The following is a 16967-nucleotide window of genomic DNA, read 5'->3' as shown; positions in this document are numbered from 1 at the left end:
TGCCATAAATCTTTGCTGTACTTTCTTTTATTATATATATATAATTTATTTACTTGTAAGTATATGTGATTTTATTTTTTTAACATCTTTATTGGAGGATAACTGCTTTACAATGGTGTGTTAGTTTCTGCTTTATAACAAAGTGAATCAGTTTACGTATACATATATCCCCATATCTCCTCCCTCTTGCGTCTCCGTCCTTCCCACCCTCCCAATCCCACCCCTCTAGGTGGTCACAAAGCACCGAGCTGATCTCCCTGTGCTATGTGGCTGCTTCCCACTAGCTATCTGTTTTACATTTGGTAGTGTATATATGTCTATGCCACTCTCTCACTTCGTCCCAGCTTCCCCTTCCCTGTGTCCTCTAGTTCATTCTCTAGTAGGTCTGCATCTTTATTCCCGTCCTGCCCCTAGGTTATTCATGACTTTTTTTTTTTAGATTCCACACGTATGTGTTAGCATACGGTATTGTTTTTCTCTTTCTGACTTACTTCACTCTGTATGACAGACTCTAGGTCCCTCCACCTCACTACAAATAACTCAATTTCGTTTCTTTTTATGGCTGAGTAATATTCCATTGTATATACATGCCACATCTTCTTTATCCATTCATCTGTCAATGGACACTTAGGTTGCTTCCATGTCCTGGCTATTGTAAATAGAGCTGCAATGAACATTGTGGTACATGACTCTTTTTGAATTATGGTTTTCTCAGGGGCTATACCTTCTTTGAATCCCTTTATTCTGCTGATGGTAGAGGAGTGTACTTAGACTAGGAATGTAATAGTTTTTGTAGAAGAGTTGCAGGTTTGGCCTGTGAATGGTCATATAAGGTAGAGATATTTCAGTGGTAGCAAATGTTGATTGTTGTAGGTACCTGCTAAGAGCCTTGGTTACTCCAAAGCAGAGAACTGACTTGAAATTATTCATGAACAGGAATAGAATTGGATGGTTTTGACATTCTGCTTGAGGGGTGCATCATCTTTCCCTCCTTGTTGCCCATGATTGCAATAACTAACATTTAGCTCAGCGATTAATCAGTGAAAGGAGTAGTCAAATCTTTTCATAAGGATGTAAAATTCCTATCATTTTCCTTCACTGAACTTTGGGGAAAAAAAAGTGTCTCCTGCCATTCCAGTAAGCAAAGAATGTTGCCCATTGTCAGGCCATCAGCCACTGTGGCTGCCCCCTACATTAAGGGTGGAGAACAATAGGACACTGGCCCCAGATAGCTGAGGTGCACATCAAAGGAATAATTTCAATGGGCCTAGATTCTGGCATCTTCCCATACACAGAAAAGCACTAACATCATTAACTTGAGATGTCTGTTTTTTTGTGATTAGCAGTAATGTTTTGACGTTCAACTATGTGTTTTTTTTTGTTTGTTTTTTCAGCAAAAAGCCCCTTACTTCTTTGGAACAGTTCCTCAGAGTATCTGAGAGGCTATATCCTGGGCTAGAGTCCTCAGTAAGGTCCTTGAATAAAGCATAATCCTCAACTTTTAGGTTGTGTGGGGCTTTTTTTCAGCTGACATTTAGGAAGTTGAATGATTCCAGGTATATATTTGGCTCTGAAATCTTTATTTACTTACCAATATATGGTGATTTGCCAATATATGGTTAGGTGTTATCTCAGGTCCTCTGAAGAGCCATTCAGCCCTTGACATACAACTTGAGATTGCTATGTGTCTATGACCACCATTGCTATGTGTCCTTGACCATCATTTTGCAAATTCCCCTCAGCCCTTGACATTTAACGAAATTCCAGTTGTTTGTTTTACCTGGGAGGAAAGATCTGTTGGACTGTAGTATGTTAGTCTGTGGACTATATAAAGTATATCTCTTGAAAAGCTACTTTTCACGATTAGAGGAAATACAAGTCAACAAATAGTATAGAGACCACCCATAAAGTCTTGAATGTGTAATGTGTAAAAAGTATATTTTAAGTGGTCATTTAATAATACAGAAGCATTTCCCCTTGAAATTGCTGAGATGTCCCCCGTCCAACATAGAAAAGGATATTTCATTTATAATGTACCTAACATGCATGTTTTTTATTCAAATAAAATGAGAGGAACTAACCGTCAGATGGATGGTTGCCAAATCAGACGTTGGGGGTCAGGTACATAATTAAATAGTTACAGGCTAAGGTGACAAGTGCTGGGATAGAGTTCTGTGGAAAGAACAGGACAGTTGCTGAAGAGGTGACAGTTACTTGATTTGGGGAACCCTGGGTAATCTTCATAGAGAGGCAAGGTTTGGGGCTGTTTGCAGATGTTCTTATAAGCTTGAGAGTAGACATGAGGACTTTCCCAGCAGGTGGAGCAGAGTGAGCTGGGGTGAGGAATTTTGTGTTGGAGGAAGGTAGCCCACAGGAGAGTTGGAATTGGATTTGGGAGGGGCTGAGACTGACAGGGATGGATGTGGCATTGAGATAGGAGAGGGGGAAGTCTGCTCCTGAGGTTTTTTCAGGGCTGATGAGCTAGGAAGTGTTGTCTAACTGGACGAGGGAGGGGAGAGACCAAAGTCGGCTTCTTTCCTGGGTGTCTGGACCAAGATTGAATATTCAAAGGAGGAACGTATTTGGGGACATAAAAGAACAGATGAGCAGTGGGCTGTGTTGATTTTTTCTTTAATATTTTATTTTGAAATAACTGCAGATTCACAGGACACAACATACATAGTACACAGAGGTCCTGTGTATCCTTCACCCCATTTTCCCCAGTGATAACATCTTACAAAAGTGTAGTACAGTGTTAAAATCTGGAAATTGACATTGGTATGACCCATAGACCTTTTTTCAATTTTGCTGGTTCCTCATGCACTCCTATGTGTGTGTGTGCGTGTGTGCATGCACATGCCTCTATGTGTGTGTAGTTCTGTACAGTTTTATCACATGTGTTGATTTGTGTAACCATTACTACAATCAAGATACAAAATTGTTGGGAATCCCCTGGTGGCCCAGTGGTTGGGAGTTGGCACTTTCACTGCCAGGGCCCAGGTTTGGTCCCTGGTTGGGGAACTAAGATCCCATAAGCCCTGCGGCACAGCCAAAAAAACATACAGAATTGTTCCACCTCTACAAAGACCCCTTTCCCCATTCTTAATCCCTGGCAGTCACTATTCTGTTTTCCATCTCTGTAATTTTGTCATTTTGAGTGTCATATAAATGGAATCATATAGGATGTAACCTGTAACCTTTTGATATTGGCTTATTTTCACTCAGTATAATTCCTTTGAGATCCATCCAAGTGTTGAGTGTATCAAAAACTTATTTTTTTTCCATTGCTGAATAGTATTCCATGGTGTGAACACTCCAACATTTGTTTCCTACATTGAGGGACATTTGGGTTTTCAGGTTTTGGCTATTACAAATAAAACTCCTATGAATATTCATATACATTAAGTTTTTGGTGTGGATATAAGCTTTCTCAGCTTTGCGATAAATGCCCGGCATATGTTAAATGTATATTTAGAATGTATTTTTAGGAAGCTGCCAAACTATTTTCCAGAACGTCCTCAGAAGCAATATGGGAGAGATCTAATTTTGCTGCATCCTTGGTACTGTCACCAACTTTTAAATTTTAGCTGTTGTAATAGATAGGTGTATTGTAATATCTCACTGTGATTTTAATTTGCATTTTCCTAATGGCAAATGATCGTCTTTTCATGTGTTTGTCTTCTGTGTGTTCTCTTTGGTGAGGTCCACGTCTTTTGCCCATTTTCCAGTTAGATTGTAGGCTCACTGTCACCCCTCTGAGCCACCTCATTGTGCCTCGTTGCTGCCGGGGGTGGGAGAAGTACCAGTTGCCCCCCAGGCACCGGGGCGGAGGTCGGGGAAGAAGGTCACTGAGTAGCATTGCCTCCTGCCAACCAGCTTTACCGCATTGCTGCCAGGTCGGGGGATGTTCGCTTCTTCACTCGGCCACACTGATTCCGCGAGGGGTCAGTTTTTCTCTTGGTTTTTGGCTCGAGTAGGACAAGTATTAAGAATGAGGTTTTTTTCTGCCAGACGTTCTTTGTCTAGAGTTGGTCCTGCATCCAGGCCTCTCCAGCACCCCACTGGGGATGAAGGAGGAAAGAAAACCTGGGGAGCTTATGGCTTTCCTCAGGTTGTGAGGTTCCCGGCCAGTCAGCCTTCCCTGCATTTTTCATAGCATTCCTATGTTTGTTTGTGGTCTTAGTTCCAGGACTTATAGTTGCACGAAGGACTGGCAAGGAATGGGGTGTCCTCATCTTGGCCCCATGTTGGTCTTCAAGGCCCTGGGCCCCTTCAGTAGGCAGCCTGGGGCTCAGTAGCACTTCTGTAAAAAAGACATCTGTGTCAGCCCCTTGACATCAGGAGACGATAGGTGAAGGCTTGGACCTTGGCACCGTGCTTACTAGTTGAGACCTAAGACTCAGCGTTCTCATCATACGATGGGGGTGATGCTCTTGGTGATAACGGTGCCTGTCAGGGCTCTGTGAGGGCTACATGACATTGTACATGGAGAACACTTTGCACGGTGCCTGACTGTTATTAAGGGCTCAATAAATAGGAGCTCTTGTTTTATCTACAGGTAAAAGAGACTCTTGGCTCTAAGATCATTTTTGAGCTTAGTGAGAGAACAAAAGCCAGATCGCGGGGATTCAAAAACCAAGCCCAAATGAGAGAAGTCAGTTTGCCTCTGAGATTCTGAGCTGGAGAAGGAGAGGGAGGGCTGTGAAGGGCTCAGGGAGTGATGGGTGGGGGAGAAGGGAGTTTGAGGCTCAAGTAGGAAAGAAAGGGCTGAGGGGAAGGGTGAGCAGAGAGAGGGAGAGATAAGCAGGTCAGTTACAGGAAGAGGAAGGTTGCTGCTGACGCTGGATCAATAGCACAGGAATAAAAAAAAGAAAACTCCTGGAGACCAGGCACAGTCTCCCCTCAACCACCATCCAGCACAGAACCGGCTGCCTGGCTGCTGTCATTCACGTCACCAGACATTGTGACCTTGACTTCTCCAAAGTCAGACACCCACTGTTTCAAGGCCTGGTAGTTACTGTTTCTATTGCAGAAAGGAGAGAAAAGATGAGATTGAATGAGGAGATAGGACGTTAGGAAGAAATGAGTGACTTTGGAGTAATTTATATATAATAAACTCCATGCGTTTGTGATTATTTCATCAGATATTTATTAAACGTCTGCTTTATTTCAGGCATGTGCCCTGGTTGCAATGATGAAAACATTGACATTATCCTTGGGCTTATGGAGCTGTCTTTGTACTCTGGGAGCCACGCCTCCCAGACTCATTTCCAGTGGCGATGCCCAATGGGACTGTGTCCCCAGGAGGACCCAGGCTGGTGAGGAGGTGAAGGGCAGCCTCCCCAGAGCAGAGAAGAAGGGGTGCTGAGGGGTTAGACGTGTGGGGAATGTTCCAGACACAAGGCGCAGCATCGGTGTAAGAGGAGTGGGATCCACTTGAGGAACTGGAGGAAAGCCAGTGGGGACAGAAGCGCTCAGCACGTGCGGGTAGGACACAAGATGGGGGCGGGCGGCGGGCCACGGGGGATTCGCGGGCACCCGGGGTCTGTGTGCTGATCTAAGAGTGAGGGTCAGGCGAGACACAGGCGTGAGGAGTGGCGTGGAGCACAGGCTCCGGTCCACATCTTTACAGAGTGACACTGCGTGCCATGTAGGGCGGGTGTCATAGCTGGGGACGGTGACGGGGGCCAGGCAGAACGGGCAGGAGGGTGGTGGCCCGGGCAGGACGATGGCATTGGGAGTGGCCGGGGAGAGTGGCTCTGAGGCTTGGTGACTCATTGGCGTCCGGCTGGGTGACTCTTTTCCACTTTGCTGTCATCAGGACCGCTGAGTGTTTTGGGGAAGAAAACATGAGTTTGTTTTTAGACTTTTTTGTCCAAGGTGCTTCTGAGCTATGCAGGTGAAAATGTTGGGGAAGCAGTTGCTCGTGTGGACATATGCAGGGGAAAGCGGGCTGTCTCGGAAACGCGGGCTGAAGACTTTTGTCGTGTGTGGGCTGGTGGGATCGCGGGCCTGGCGGTGGGGACTGAGGAGGGCTTTTGGGGGTCTAGGGACAGGGGGTGTGATGCTGTGACCAGTGGGAGCCCATCCGGAGGCAGACATGAGGGCCAGGGCTTAGGCAAAGATTTAGCGATGAGACGTAGAATAGAAACACTGAGAAAATGGTAGAAACCGAACGGGGACTGGTGAGAGTCTGGCCTGCACCGTGTTCCCACCTACATCCCTTGGAACACCGGCTCCTTGGGAGCATTTCTATCCTGTTCTCTCTGTTTCCCTCTCATACACACACGTTTTATGATCAATTAGTTATGAGGATTACTGTTAAAATGAAATAGTTTTTTCAACAACATAACTTCTGAGAGTATTTATTTAGCGTGTACCATACAGATATATATATATATATATATATTTGGCTGTACTGCACAGCATGTGGGATCCCAGTTCCCCAACCAGGGGTTGAACCCTGCCCGCGCCCCCTGCAGTGGAAGCGTGGAGTCCTAACCACTGGACCGCCAGGGAAAGTCCTCACACAGCAATGCTTAATGAATCTCAGGACCCAAGTCAGTGTTCCCTGGAACCCTGCTTGAGAAACACTGGCTGAATGCCAGCAATAGACTCGGCATCAGGAAAGCACATCATCCCTCTCCACAGTCTCCTCTGCCCCTGCACCCCCTGCTCCCCAGCCCCGTCCTCTCTGGGAGCTACGGTTTTTCTCAGGAGTTGAAAGAACAGCCTTCAGTTGCAGGGCATGTGGGTTTAGGGCCGTGGAGGTCAAAATACCTGGTGAAATCCGGGGCTGGCAGCCAGGAATCCAGGTCGGTTCTGGCCAGCGGTTGAGTGAGGAGTGTGTCTGGGTGCTGGGTGCCATGAATCTTTGGTAACTGGTGAAAGCCTCCAACTTAGCAGCAATAGATCTATTTCATTTCTAGGCAAACAGGAACTCTTGAGAAAAGGAAATCCTGGTACAAACCTGCAGGTAATCGGGGTGGGAGTGGGAAGGGGAAGTGTGCAGTAAGTAAAGGAAGGTAGTAACCAAAAGACAGTCCCTGTGCTGGAGACTGAAATGATCTAGTCTTGTGAGACTGGGAGAGGGAAGGCTTGCTACTTGAATGTTTGGAACTTGGAAATTCCTTTATGTTGTTCATTGGTGTGTGAGTGTGTAGTTACTTTGCCCGTGTGTCTTTGGCCACAAGGAAAAATGAACCTATTTCCATAGATAACTCTCATCACCACTGGTATGGTAGTGTGGTCACTAGCATCCCCTTCTTATAGAGGGTTATATATAGTTTTAAAAAGCAGTGGAAGGTTGCTGTAGCAGGGTTGAGCAAATAAGAGTGGTGTTATGAGCAACATGATGTTTTGTGTGGTGGGATTTTCCTTGAATCTGAAGCCCAGTGTGTATATTTTTATCTCCATTGTCTGGTGTAGTGCCTGGTAAACAATCGGTCTTTGATTGAATCGGTGGATGAATAAATCCCTAAAATTCATCCTTTTTAAAGCCCGACCCTGATGATTACTTCAAACTCATGGACCAGAGAAGAACCCTTGAGACTAACTTCATTTTGGGGGTCAAACAAAGCCAGAATTATCAAGGTGACCTCTAGGTTCTGGTACAGATTTGTAGTCACTAGTTTGACATAGTTGATGGTTGCTGATAAGAGTAAGAATTTGGGGCCTTAACAGGTAGAAAATAACTGACTTTTGCTTGATCCCACATGTTTTGCAAGGAGAAAGCCGAGATGATGGGCAAGAAGAAGCAGTCGGTCTTGGTATACTGATGAATAGCAGAATTTGTAGATTTGATGAATATTGCTTAAAAACCTATGATGTTTTAGTCCTACTTCTTGTACCTTTACACACATAAGTATTCCTGCATAAGAGATGAATGATGGGTACCCAAAAGAGTTGTGTGGAATGGATGTACAGATGAGTGAAGTCATATGTACTTTTGCTGGGCATACCTTTCTAATTTCTTTATCTACCTATTTGTGTCCTAGCATTTGAAATGACTAATTCTGTCTCATGCAGGCATAGGTATCTATTTTGGACTCAAATTACCTCATAAGGCTTCTCATCGTACTCTCAGGATGATTCTGAACAGTTGGCATTGTATCATCATGTCCTCAGTAGTTCTTATTTCAAGTGTCCTGTCATTATATTTCGTCCTTTTACCTCCCTCTTCTCCCCAGAATTGGAGGCCTTCTTTTTTCATATTCAATTACTGTTTTAATTTTTCAATGTTTTAAAAAAATTACTGACTGCTAACTGCACAGTCACCCCTCGGTATCTGCGGGGGCTTGGTACCAAAATCCACAGACGCTCAAGTCCCTTAAATGAAGTTGTGCAGTACTTGCATATAACCCCACACACCCTCCTGTATGCTTTAAATCACTTGATTACTTATGATGCCGTGTAAGTGCTGTGTAAAATGTTGCTGCAGCACAGTGAATCCAAGTTTGCTGTTTGGAACTTTATGGAATTTTCCCCACATGTTTTGGATCTGCATTTGATTGAATACACAAATGCGGAACCCACGATACTGAGGGCTGACCATACAGTAGTGAACCATACCAGTCACTAGGACCATAGCGAGACACGGCCTTCCCCCTCCAGAAGCTTGTAGGCATGTGTGTGCATCACCAGTGAGACACTGTGGTACGTGTAGCACAACACAGAGCGAACACAAGGTTCCGTGCTGTTCTAGAGAGAGACTGGTTATAATGGGGTCGAGGTGGGCAAGGCAGGCTTTGCAGTGGACGTCGTACCTTTACTTCTCAGTATCCTTTTGTCACATTACATTCCGGAAGCAAAATTGATCAAACCCTCAGAAGATCTACCGATCTGTCATCAAATCTTTCCATGCTAAAAGAAGCTTCCTTGGAGAAACTAGTCTTTGCTAGTTAATCCCATCAATAGAAAAACCTGCATTTCAGAACAATCAGTGAATTCAAAACAGAATATGCTTTGTTTAGAGGAAATCTGTAGTCTCTAGAAATTGATCAGGTTCTGTCGTCTACAGCAGTTTATGGCTGAGCCGCTTTTCTGTGTAAACAACAAATAATGGTTGAAGGGATTTTAATATCGGAGGGCTAGACTCAAACCCAAGACAGGGTGGTCTACTCAAAGTTCTTAATGCACTTAGACAATGTAGTATTTTGACTGTTTTGAAACAGCTTTGTGAATTACAGAGACAAGACTGAAAATAAAATCATCCAAATTCTCCATAAAGAGTAAGTTTGTGTTTCTTTTTTTTTTTTTTTTTTTATAGAAATGTGTTTGGCTTTTTTTTTTTTAATTAATTAATTAATGTATTTTTATTTTTGGCTGTGTTGGCTCTTCGTTTCTGTGCGAGGGCTTTCTCTAGTTGCAGCAAGCGGGGGCCACTCTTCATTGCGGTGCGCGGGCCTCTCACTATTGCGGCCTCTCTTGTTGCGGAGCACAGGCTCCAGACGCGCAGGCTCAGTAGTTGTGGCTCACGGGCCTAGTTGTTCCGTGGCATGTGAGATCTTCCCAGACCAGGGCTCGAACCCGTGTCCCCTGCATTAGCAGGCAGATTCTCAACCACTGCGCCACCAGGGAAGCCCAAGTTTGTGTTTCTTGAAGCCTATAAAATCTTCTACCTTATGGTAAAATGCACAGGATCCTCTCCTATAAAGAAACAAACTTTGAACAACAAATTTTTAGCTTGAGATTTTAATTTTATTTATTTATTTATTTACTTATGGCTGTGTTGGATCTTCGTCTCTGTGTGAGGGCTTTCTCTAGTTGCAGCAAGTGGGGGCCACTCTTCATCGCGGTGCGCGGGCCTCTCACTATCGCGGCCTCTCTTGTTGCGGAGCACAGGCTCCAGATGCGCAGGCTCAGTAATTGTGGCTCCCGGGCCTAGTTGTTCAGCAGCATGTGGGATCTTCCCAAACCAGGGCTCGAACCCGTGTCCCCTGCATTAGCAGGCAGATTCTCAACCACTGCGCCACCAGGGAAGCCCAGCTTGGGATTTTAAAAGGTGAAAGAAGACACCTAGGAAGAAAAGCCTAGAGCCATTTTTGAATCAAAACGAAAATTCAGAAGAATCAAAATCTTTTATTTTTGTTCCATGACTTAATAATTCAATTGTACTGTTCTTTCCCCAAAACAAATAGATATAAACAATGATTGCAGTAGTTAAATAGGTACTTCTCCCTTTAAAAATCTTTAACAGCTTTAGGATCAAATTACTTCCAAATTTAACTTGATTAATTTCTGAATAAGAAATGACACTTTAAAATGAATTTCTTGCATTCTAGAGAGTATTATAAACCACTAAAAAACAAGAGAGGGAAACTGCGTTGTTTTAAAGCATGCTGGAATAAATATTTTGCATGTCACTAACAGACAATAACATTCGGAAGATTTGGAGATGATCTCTACTTCAAACAGATGCTAAGAAATATGAAAATATATAGAGTTTTGCTGTATTTAAGATCATCATTATCTAAAAGCCGCTTGGCTTTTGTTGTTCCAGAGAGCACAGTCAGATGAACTGGAAAAAATTGAAAAACACGGCCGGTCCTCCAAAGACAAGGAAAACACCAAGTCTCTGGACAAACCTGAGCAGTAAGCAGGGCTTCGGCCCCGCGGGCGGCGTCCAGGCCACGGGGGGCTCTTTCCATTCAGAAAATGAAGTATCTTCTGTGCATCAGTATCATGAATGATGTGAGGATGAACGTGTTTATGTGCATCATCTTTTTCCTCTTAACTTGGCTTTATTTCCTTAGGTTCCTTTATGAACTGTCACTAATCCCCAACTTTTCAGAGCGAGTCTTTTGCATCCTGTTTCAGTCCACATTTTCAGAAAGCATTTGCTCAATTCGGCGCAAACTGGAGCTGCTACAGAAGTTGTGTGAGGTGGGTGTTGGTCCATCGGGGGCTGACGCTTGGGTTCTGATATTTAATTGTGTTCAGTCATGTTCGTATTTCAAACAAGTTGTCTTTTATTTACCGTAAGTACTCATAAAATTTGAAGGATAGCAGTCCCACCAAAGAGAATGTATGATGACTGAGCATCAAGGTCAAAGCAAATGTGCAGGAGGGCGAGTGGACCCGGGACAGCGCTGCTGGGGCACGGTCACTGGGCGTCCACCCCCGCAGGCTTCTGTCCCCCTGCTTTCGCCAAAGCACAATCTTCCCTTGTCACGGGCCTCTCCTCCATCAGACTGCCAGACAAAAGCCACGTGAAGCCGTTTTCTTTATGTTCCTCCATTTTGGGGAGGGTCCCTCAACAAATTGTTAGTGATTCAAACCAAATGCTTCAGGAACAGCTATATGACTCGACAGAAGATAAATATTCTTCTGAAAACAAAGAACAAAGGCTTGGCAGAAATTACCAATATTAACATTTAAAACAATTTGTCAAAAAAGCACCATTCTTCCTGGCTATGGTAAATCATTTTGAAAAGTAGTAAGATGTCATGAAAGACACATTTTCAGAGGAAGTGATATACAAATTCAACTTAAACTGTGTGTTTTGGAAGAAGTGAGTGTGAACCTTTCAGGGATAAATCTAAATTTGGAAATTAAACTTTATAACTGCGTTTTGGTAGTTACACCTTATGCCAAAAATTTGCGTTGTACAGCGGCAGATACAGTTAGGCCAATGGCAGTGATATTATTTTGTGGTGGTTCTCATATCACAGCCATATTTGTTTTCCATGCAGTTACATCACAGAAATGACCTAGGCTGGTACATCTCAGCTACAGAAGCACAACCTGCATGCTTGTGGGTGGTGCAACTTTTTCTAAGTTATCTTTGGAGACACTGCTCTTAAATATACTAAAATGGGCACTGAAGAAGTTTGGTTGTGACCCCAAATTATTAGTATAATATGAATATCTGCCACTGACTTAAGATAATTCAGACAATACTGTGAGTGAGAGATTCTTCTTTATCCTGTTTTACAGACATTAAAAAATGGCTCAGGGGTCATGCAGGTTTTGGGTTTGGTTCTTGCCTTTGGCAACTACATGAATGGTGGAAATAAGACTCGGGGACAGGCAGACGGTTTCGGGTTAGACATCCTCCCAAAGCTGAAAGACGTCAAAAGCAGTGTAAGTATTTTGGGTGAGTGAATGTAGCACACTGAGGACTGGACATCTTGTTGAGTAATAAGTTTGACTGTAAACCAGTGTGATAAATATTTACGTCCCAAGGTCAAAATTTCCTTTGTGTTCTGAGCTAGATAAAAGTAGTGACCACCATATATTTGTGATCTAGAGAAGAAGAATGTTTCCTAAAGTGAGTAATTTTGAATCCTCTGTCTAATGAATAATTGAGAAGACAATATTTTAAAATAAAAATAATTATTTTTTACTATCTTCCCCATGTCTGCTAATATTTATCTTTTTGCATCTGAGGACTAGTTGATTTCTATAAATTAAACAGTGTATCCATCACTTTCTTCTTCTCTCCATGTTAAGCAATGGAGGCCAACAGGCCCATGTTTTAAAAACAAAACAAAGACAAGTGAAAGTAGTTCATAAATAAAATTTAAAAGATGATCCTCTTTTTCTCTATATCATCCTCTCCTTGATACTGGTATATATGGGAACATCTAAGCCCTTTTGCAAACCTAATTATTATTTTTTATTCTAATTCTGTAGTTGTGTTTGTTTAAAATTAACATCTAAGAGATTATGAGAGTGTCAATAGAAATATAACATCAGGGAAACCACCACAGTGGTCAGAGTTAAAGTCTGACATTGTAAACTTAGAGAATAATAGCATTCTGTTTCTCTGATAAAAGAATCTTCACAAAGAACTATATGATGAAGGAAATTATGAAGGAAATGTTTTTAAAATATTGAGTTTAAGTGAACAATTGGCCTATAAAAATGAAAGTACAGAGAATTGGCCCTCCTAGATAAGGCAATAATCTCCCTGATAGGAGGGAGATACTTTTTTTGCTTTTCTCTGCCAGTCAACAACTCACTGGTTTATTCACTCATATCCACTCATATGTTCATTGAACATTCCTTCATCTGGCTTCTATGAAATGCCAGACAGTGTGCTTTTCCATAATTGGGAAAAACATAGTCCTTGCTTGGAACACCAACAGCATATAATTTTTGTGATTTTTATGGTTATATTTCTTCAAATGCTGTTTTATTTGTATGATATACATTTTCATAGGAACCTCCAATATGTCAACATGATAAATCATTTATTCAAAAACAAAAGCTTTTTTCTAAACACATAGTAGTTTTTGAATAGTTCTTACAGCTGATTGTTGGATTGAAACAAGTAGTTTTTGCAAATAACATTGGAATACAAATAGCATCAATATAATGTTACTTATCAAAATGAATCTGAAATAGATTCTGATGATCATAATTATATATGAATAAGGGATTTTTTGTATTGATTGATATATCTTATTCAATCCTCCTATAAGTTAAATTTCATTAATTTAAATAATCAAGGAATAATCTGGAAAAAATAATCAAGAAGCAAGTTTTTAAAAATAATTTCACTTGCATTCTCACAAGAGCTATATGCAAAGTCTATTTGGTTCTTTCTGTATAAAATAAAGATAACTATATCTATATAGTTATATAGACCTGCATGGATGGAGCTGTTCCTTGGATCAGTCAGAATTAACTTCTGCTCAGCATGCCTGTCAGCAGGCATTTAATAAGTGTTTTGTTAATTGATTCAGGTATTGCTGATCATTTCACTGATTTGCAAGTTAGGAAAGACAAAGGAAGTCAGTTGCTTAAATCATTTTACAAGCAATCCTGTTTCTAAGAAATGTATTACTTTTATTATTATAGCTATATATTTCCTTGTAATATATGTATATAGAAGTATATATGGGGAGTCTAATAGAAATATTATCATGTCATGTCAAACTTGATTATAAAGGGATGTTGTTCTTTTATTATCAATGGGGGAAAAATCATGGTTAGATTGAACATTCCAGGAAACAAAGTTTGTATTATAGAGTGTGTTTTTAAAATATGTATTTGGTTTCACACATTCAGATTATCTAATACTAATTTTGAGCAATGAAAAAAATTAAAAATTAATTCCTCTAAATATGCCAGAAAGAAGGTGGAAAGCTCTTCTTTGAAGATTGTTAGATATGAAACATTTTTTTTTTGAACTACATACATTACATTATTTATAGCTGCATGGATATTAATTCCTAAATCTCAGTTGCTGACATAATTTATAATATGCATTTGCATTTTTAAAGCTCCAGCTTACTTGAAATAATACTTAACTTAAATTTTCTTAATCTACATACTAACAAGCCTCAATCAAACTTCCTGTTGGAGTGGTCCCTGTTGGTCCAGCCATGCAGAAATGCTGGTGATATTTAGTCGTTTCAGTTTAGATAGTAGTTATACCTTTCAATAATAAAACATAAAATTAATGAACTAATTGTCTGGTCAAGGAGGGTGAAAACAGAAAGGTGTGTACATCTGAGACCCTACCCTGAAACAGCTGTGCTTCCACGTGGGGCTTAGGTGGGAACAGTGGGGAAAACAAGACCGTCTGGACCGTTAAAGTAAGAAGAAACAGAGAACTTCACCTTTCATCCCAAATATTCTCATCTACATGTGTGGATTTACTTGAGTGAATTTAATTTAACATTGTATATTTAATAATTTAAAAAATATATTTCTACTCACTTTGGTCTCTCTGCCTAGGACAATAGCAGAAGCCTTTTGTCATATATCGTGTCCTATTATCTTCGCAATTTCGATGAGGTGAGACAGTTTTTACATAGAGTCACGTATTGTTATTCCTCATTGTTGAGCGATTTGGCCGTGTTTGTCTTCATTTTGTCATTGCTGCTGTTGTTCAGTCCTCATTCATTTAAGCGTTCTGTGCTTCCTGCTGATTAGGATGCTGGGAAGGAACAGTGTGTGTTTCCACTGCCGGAACCCCAGGACCTCTTTCAGGCCTCGCAGATGAAGTTTGAAGATTTTCAAAAAGACCTCAGAAAACTCAAGAAAGACCTGAGAGGTAACCTGCAATGTTAAAGAAACTCATGGTTTTTATTTATGCTTTTTTAATGAGGACAGAGTTTTCAGTGTTTTTAAAGAAAGTAAAATCTTTTACATCCATGTAAACATTTGTGTGTGTGTGTGGCAAAAGAAAAGTTTTACCAATAATCTTATTCTTTTGTTGTTTAAAAAGTTATGTGTATTAGAAATTTAGTTATTGAATAGCATCTTGGTTATTTGAATAGCAGCCTCTTTCATCAGGGGCAAATTTGACTGTTTTGCTTTCACTTTATAGCCAAGAACATTTGTACATTTATCATGTCATTGTTAAAAGATACATATTCCCTCCCACCCACCCTTGCTATACTTGTCCGAGATATTGTGGCGTGTAAACTTTCCTGGGAAGAAAACATCTTTTTTCACATATTTGGTCAAAAAACATGTGCATGTGTCATGCTTTTTTGTTAGTTGAGAAGCCTTATATCAAATCGTTTTGAAGAGAGTTTGAAATTCTTCAAAATGGTAAATTTAAAGAAAAGCACAAAAGCAAGTAGTTTACAGTTTTTTTTTTTATTTTTGTAGATAAAATCCCTTTCATCCCCTTCCCCTGCCTTTTTTAATGAAGTACAATTGGGTTACAATATTATATTAGTTTCAGGTGTACAACAATATATCTTCATCTATTATGTACCGAAGTTATTACAGTATTATTGACTTTATTCCCTATGCTGTACCTTACATCCTTGTGACTTATTAATAACTGGCAGTTTGTACCCCTTAATCCCCTTCACCTATTTCACTCATCCCTTTTACCTTCTTTTTACGAGGTTTCTTCTTGCTGTGAAGTTGAGAACACCTCAGCTGTCGATTTAAGCATCTTTCTAACTCTTTAAGCACAGACAGGGATGGAGTAAGTTTATGTGAGATTTTCATTTCATGTTGTATCACTATATGAGAAGAGGCTTGGTTACCCCAGAAACCAAAAAGATGATAAAACTTTTTAAGAGATTCTATCCCAGTGTTGAAATGTTTATCTAAAGATACTGATCTGTAATCAAATTTATGGAGTTGTTATGTTCTGGTCACAGACACGTTTATATGGATTTAAATCAACGTAGTAACGTTATATAATTTGCCCGTAGTTCCTAAATACTTAACATTTATTATGGGCCTGATGCATGAAAGGCCTTTGCTAGGTGCTGTGGGTACCAGAGATGCAATCGTCACTGTCAAGGAGGGGTGAAGTCCTGCTGTTTAGATGCTCCCCTAAGAGCATCGAATACGGGTGCTCATGGATAGAGCCCAAGAATGACTGCCTGTTTTTAAATAAATAACAATTAAAACTATGTTACAATTGTGTAATGCTACATTACTATGTATTTAAGTATGATATCTTAAAGGAATACACAACCCAAACCATTCATGTGTAGTATTTATCATACTTTAAAATACCAGGTATACTTCAAGATACCAGGTATCTTGGTTTGCTTATGAAATTCGCCTTCTTCTTCTTCTTTTTTTCTCCTTCTCCTTCTTATTCTTGTTCTTGTTCTTCTTCTTCTTCTTCTTTCTTCTTCTCCTCCTTCTTCTTCTTCTTCTTCTTCTTTCTTCTTCTCCTCCTCCTCCTTCTTCTTCTTCTTCTTTTCTCTCTCTCTCTCTCATGTGGTGTTGGGCATTTCTGGGGTTTCTGGAAAATACTTAACATTTTGACCACTTCAGTCTTGCAAAGCAGGATTTCATAGTTTACACATGATTTTATAAACAGGTGGAATGGTGATCTCATGAACAGGGGATTTATGTTGACTTTGGTTGGTGCTTCCCTTTGGAATGTTTTCTCATTCAGTTTTCATATCTACATGCTTTCTCACTATAGTTACATGAGGTCATGAAAATGGCAGATTCTCACAAGACGCAGAGCTAAAAAGAGAAATTTTTTTTGAGAGGTGTTATTTTGGATATAATTACCTTAAAATAATGTT

The 16967-nt window shown here is 40.7% G+C and overlaps 1 protein-coding gene across 1 annotated transcript in view; it reads left to right on the top strand.

Annotated features, from left to right (window-relative positions):
* The window catches only part of FMN2 (formin 2), a 294117-nt gene that overhangs the window by 159563 nt on the left and 117587 nt on the right, over nucleotides 1–16967 (top strand). Inside the window, exons 7-11 of the mRNA XM_059899583.1 lie at nucleotides 10502–10593; nucleotides 10755–10884; nucleotides 11938–12084; nucleotides 14689–14748; nucleotides 14887–15007. Coding sequence (XP_059755566.1) covers nucleotides 10502–10593; nucleotides 10755–10884; nucleotides 11938–12084; nucleotides 14689–14748; nucleotides 14887–15007 — 550 coding nt within the window. The remainder of the gene's footprint in view (nucleotides 1–10501; nucleotides 10594–10754; nucleotides 10885–11937; nucleotides 12085–14688; nucleotides 14749–14886; nucleotides 15008–16967) is intronic.

Source organism: Balaenoptera ricei, chromosome 16, assembly GCF_028023285.1.
Source record: "Balaenoptera ricei isolate mBalRic1 chromosome 16, mBalRic1.hap2, whole genome shotgun sequence".
In the NCBI taxonomy this organism is placed as follows: Eukaryota; Metazoa; Chordata; class Mammalia; order Artiodactyla; family Balaenopteridae; genus Balaenoptera; species Balaenoptera ricei.
This window is presented reverse-complemented; position numbering and strand designations above follow the sequence as displayed.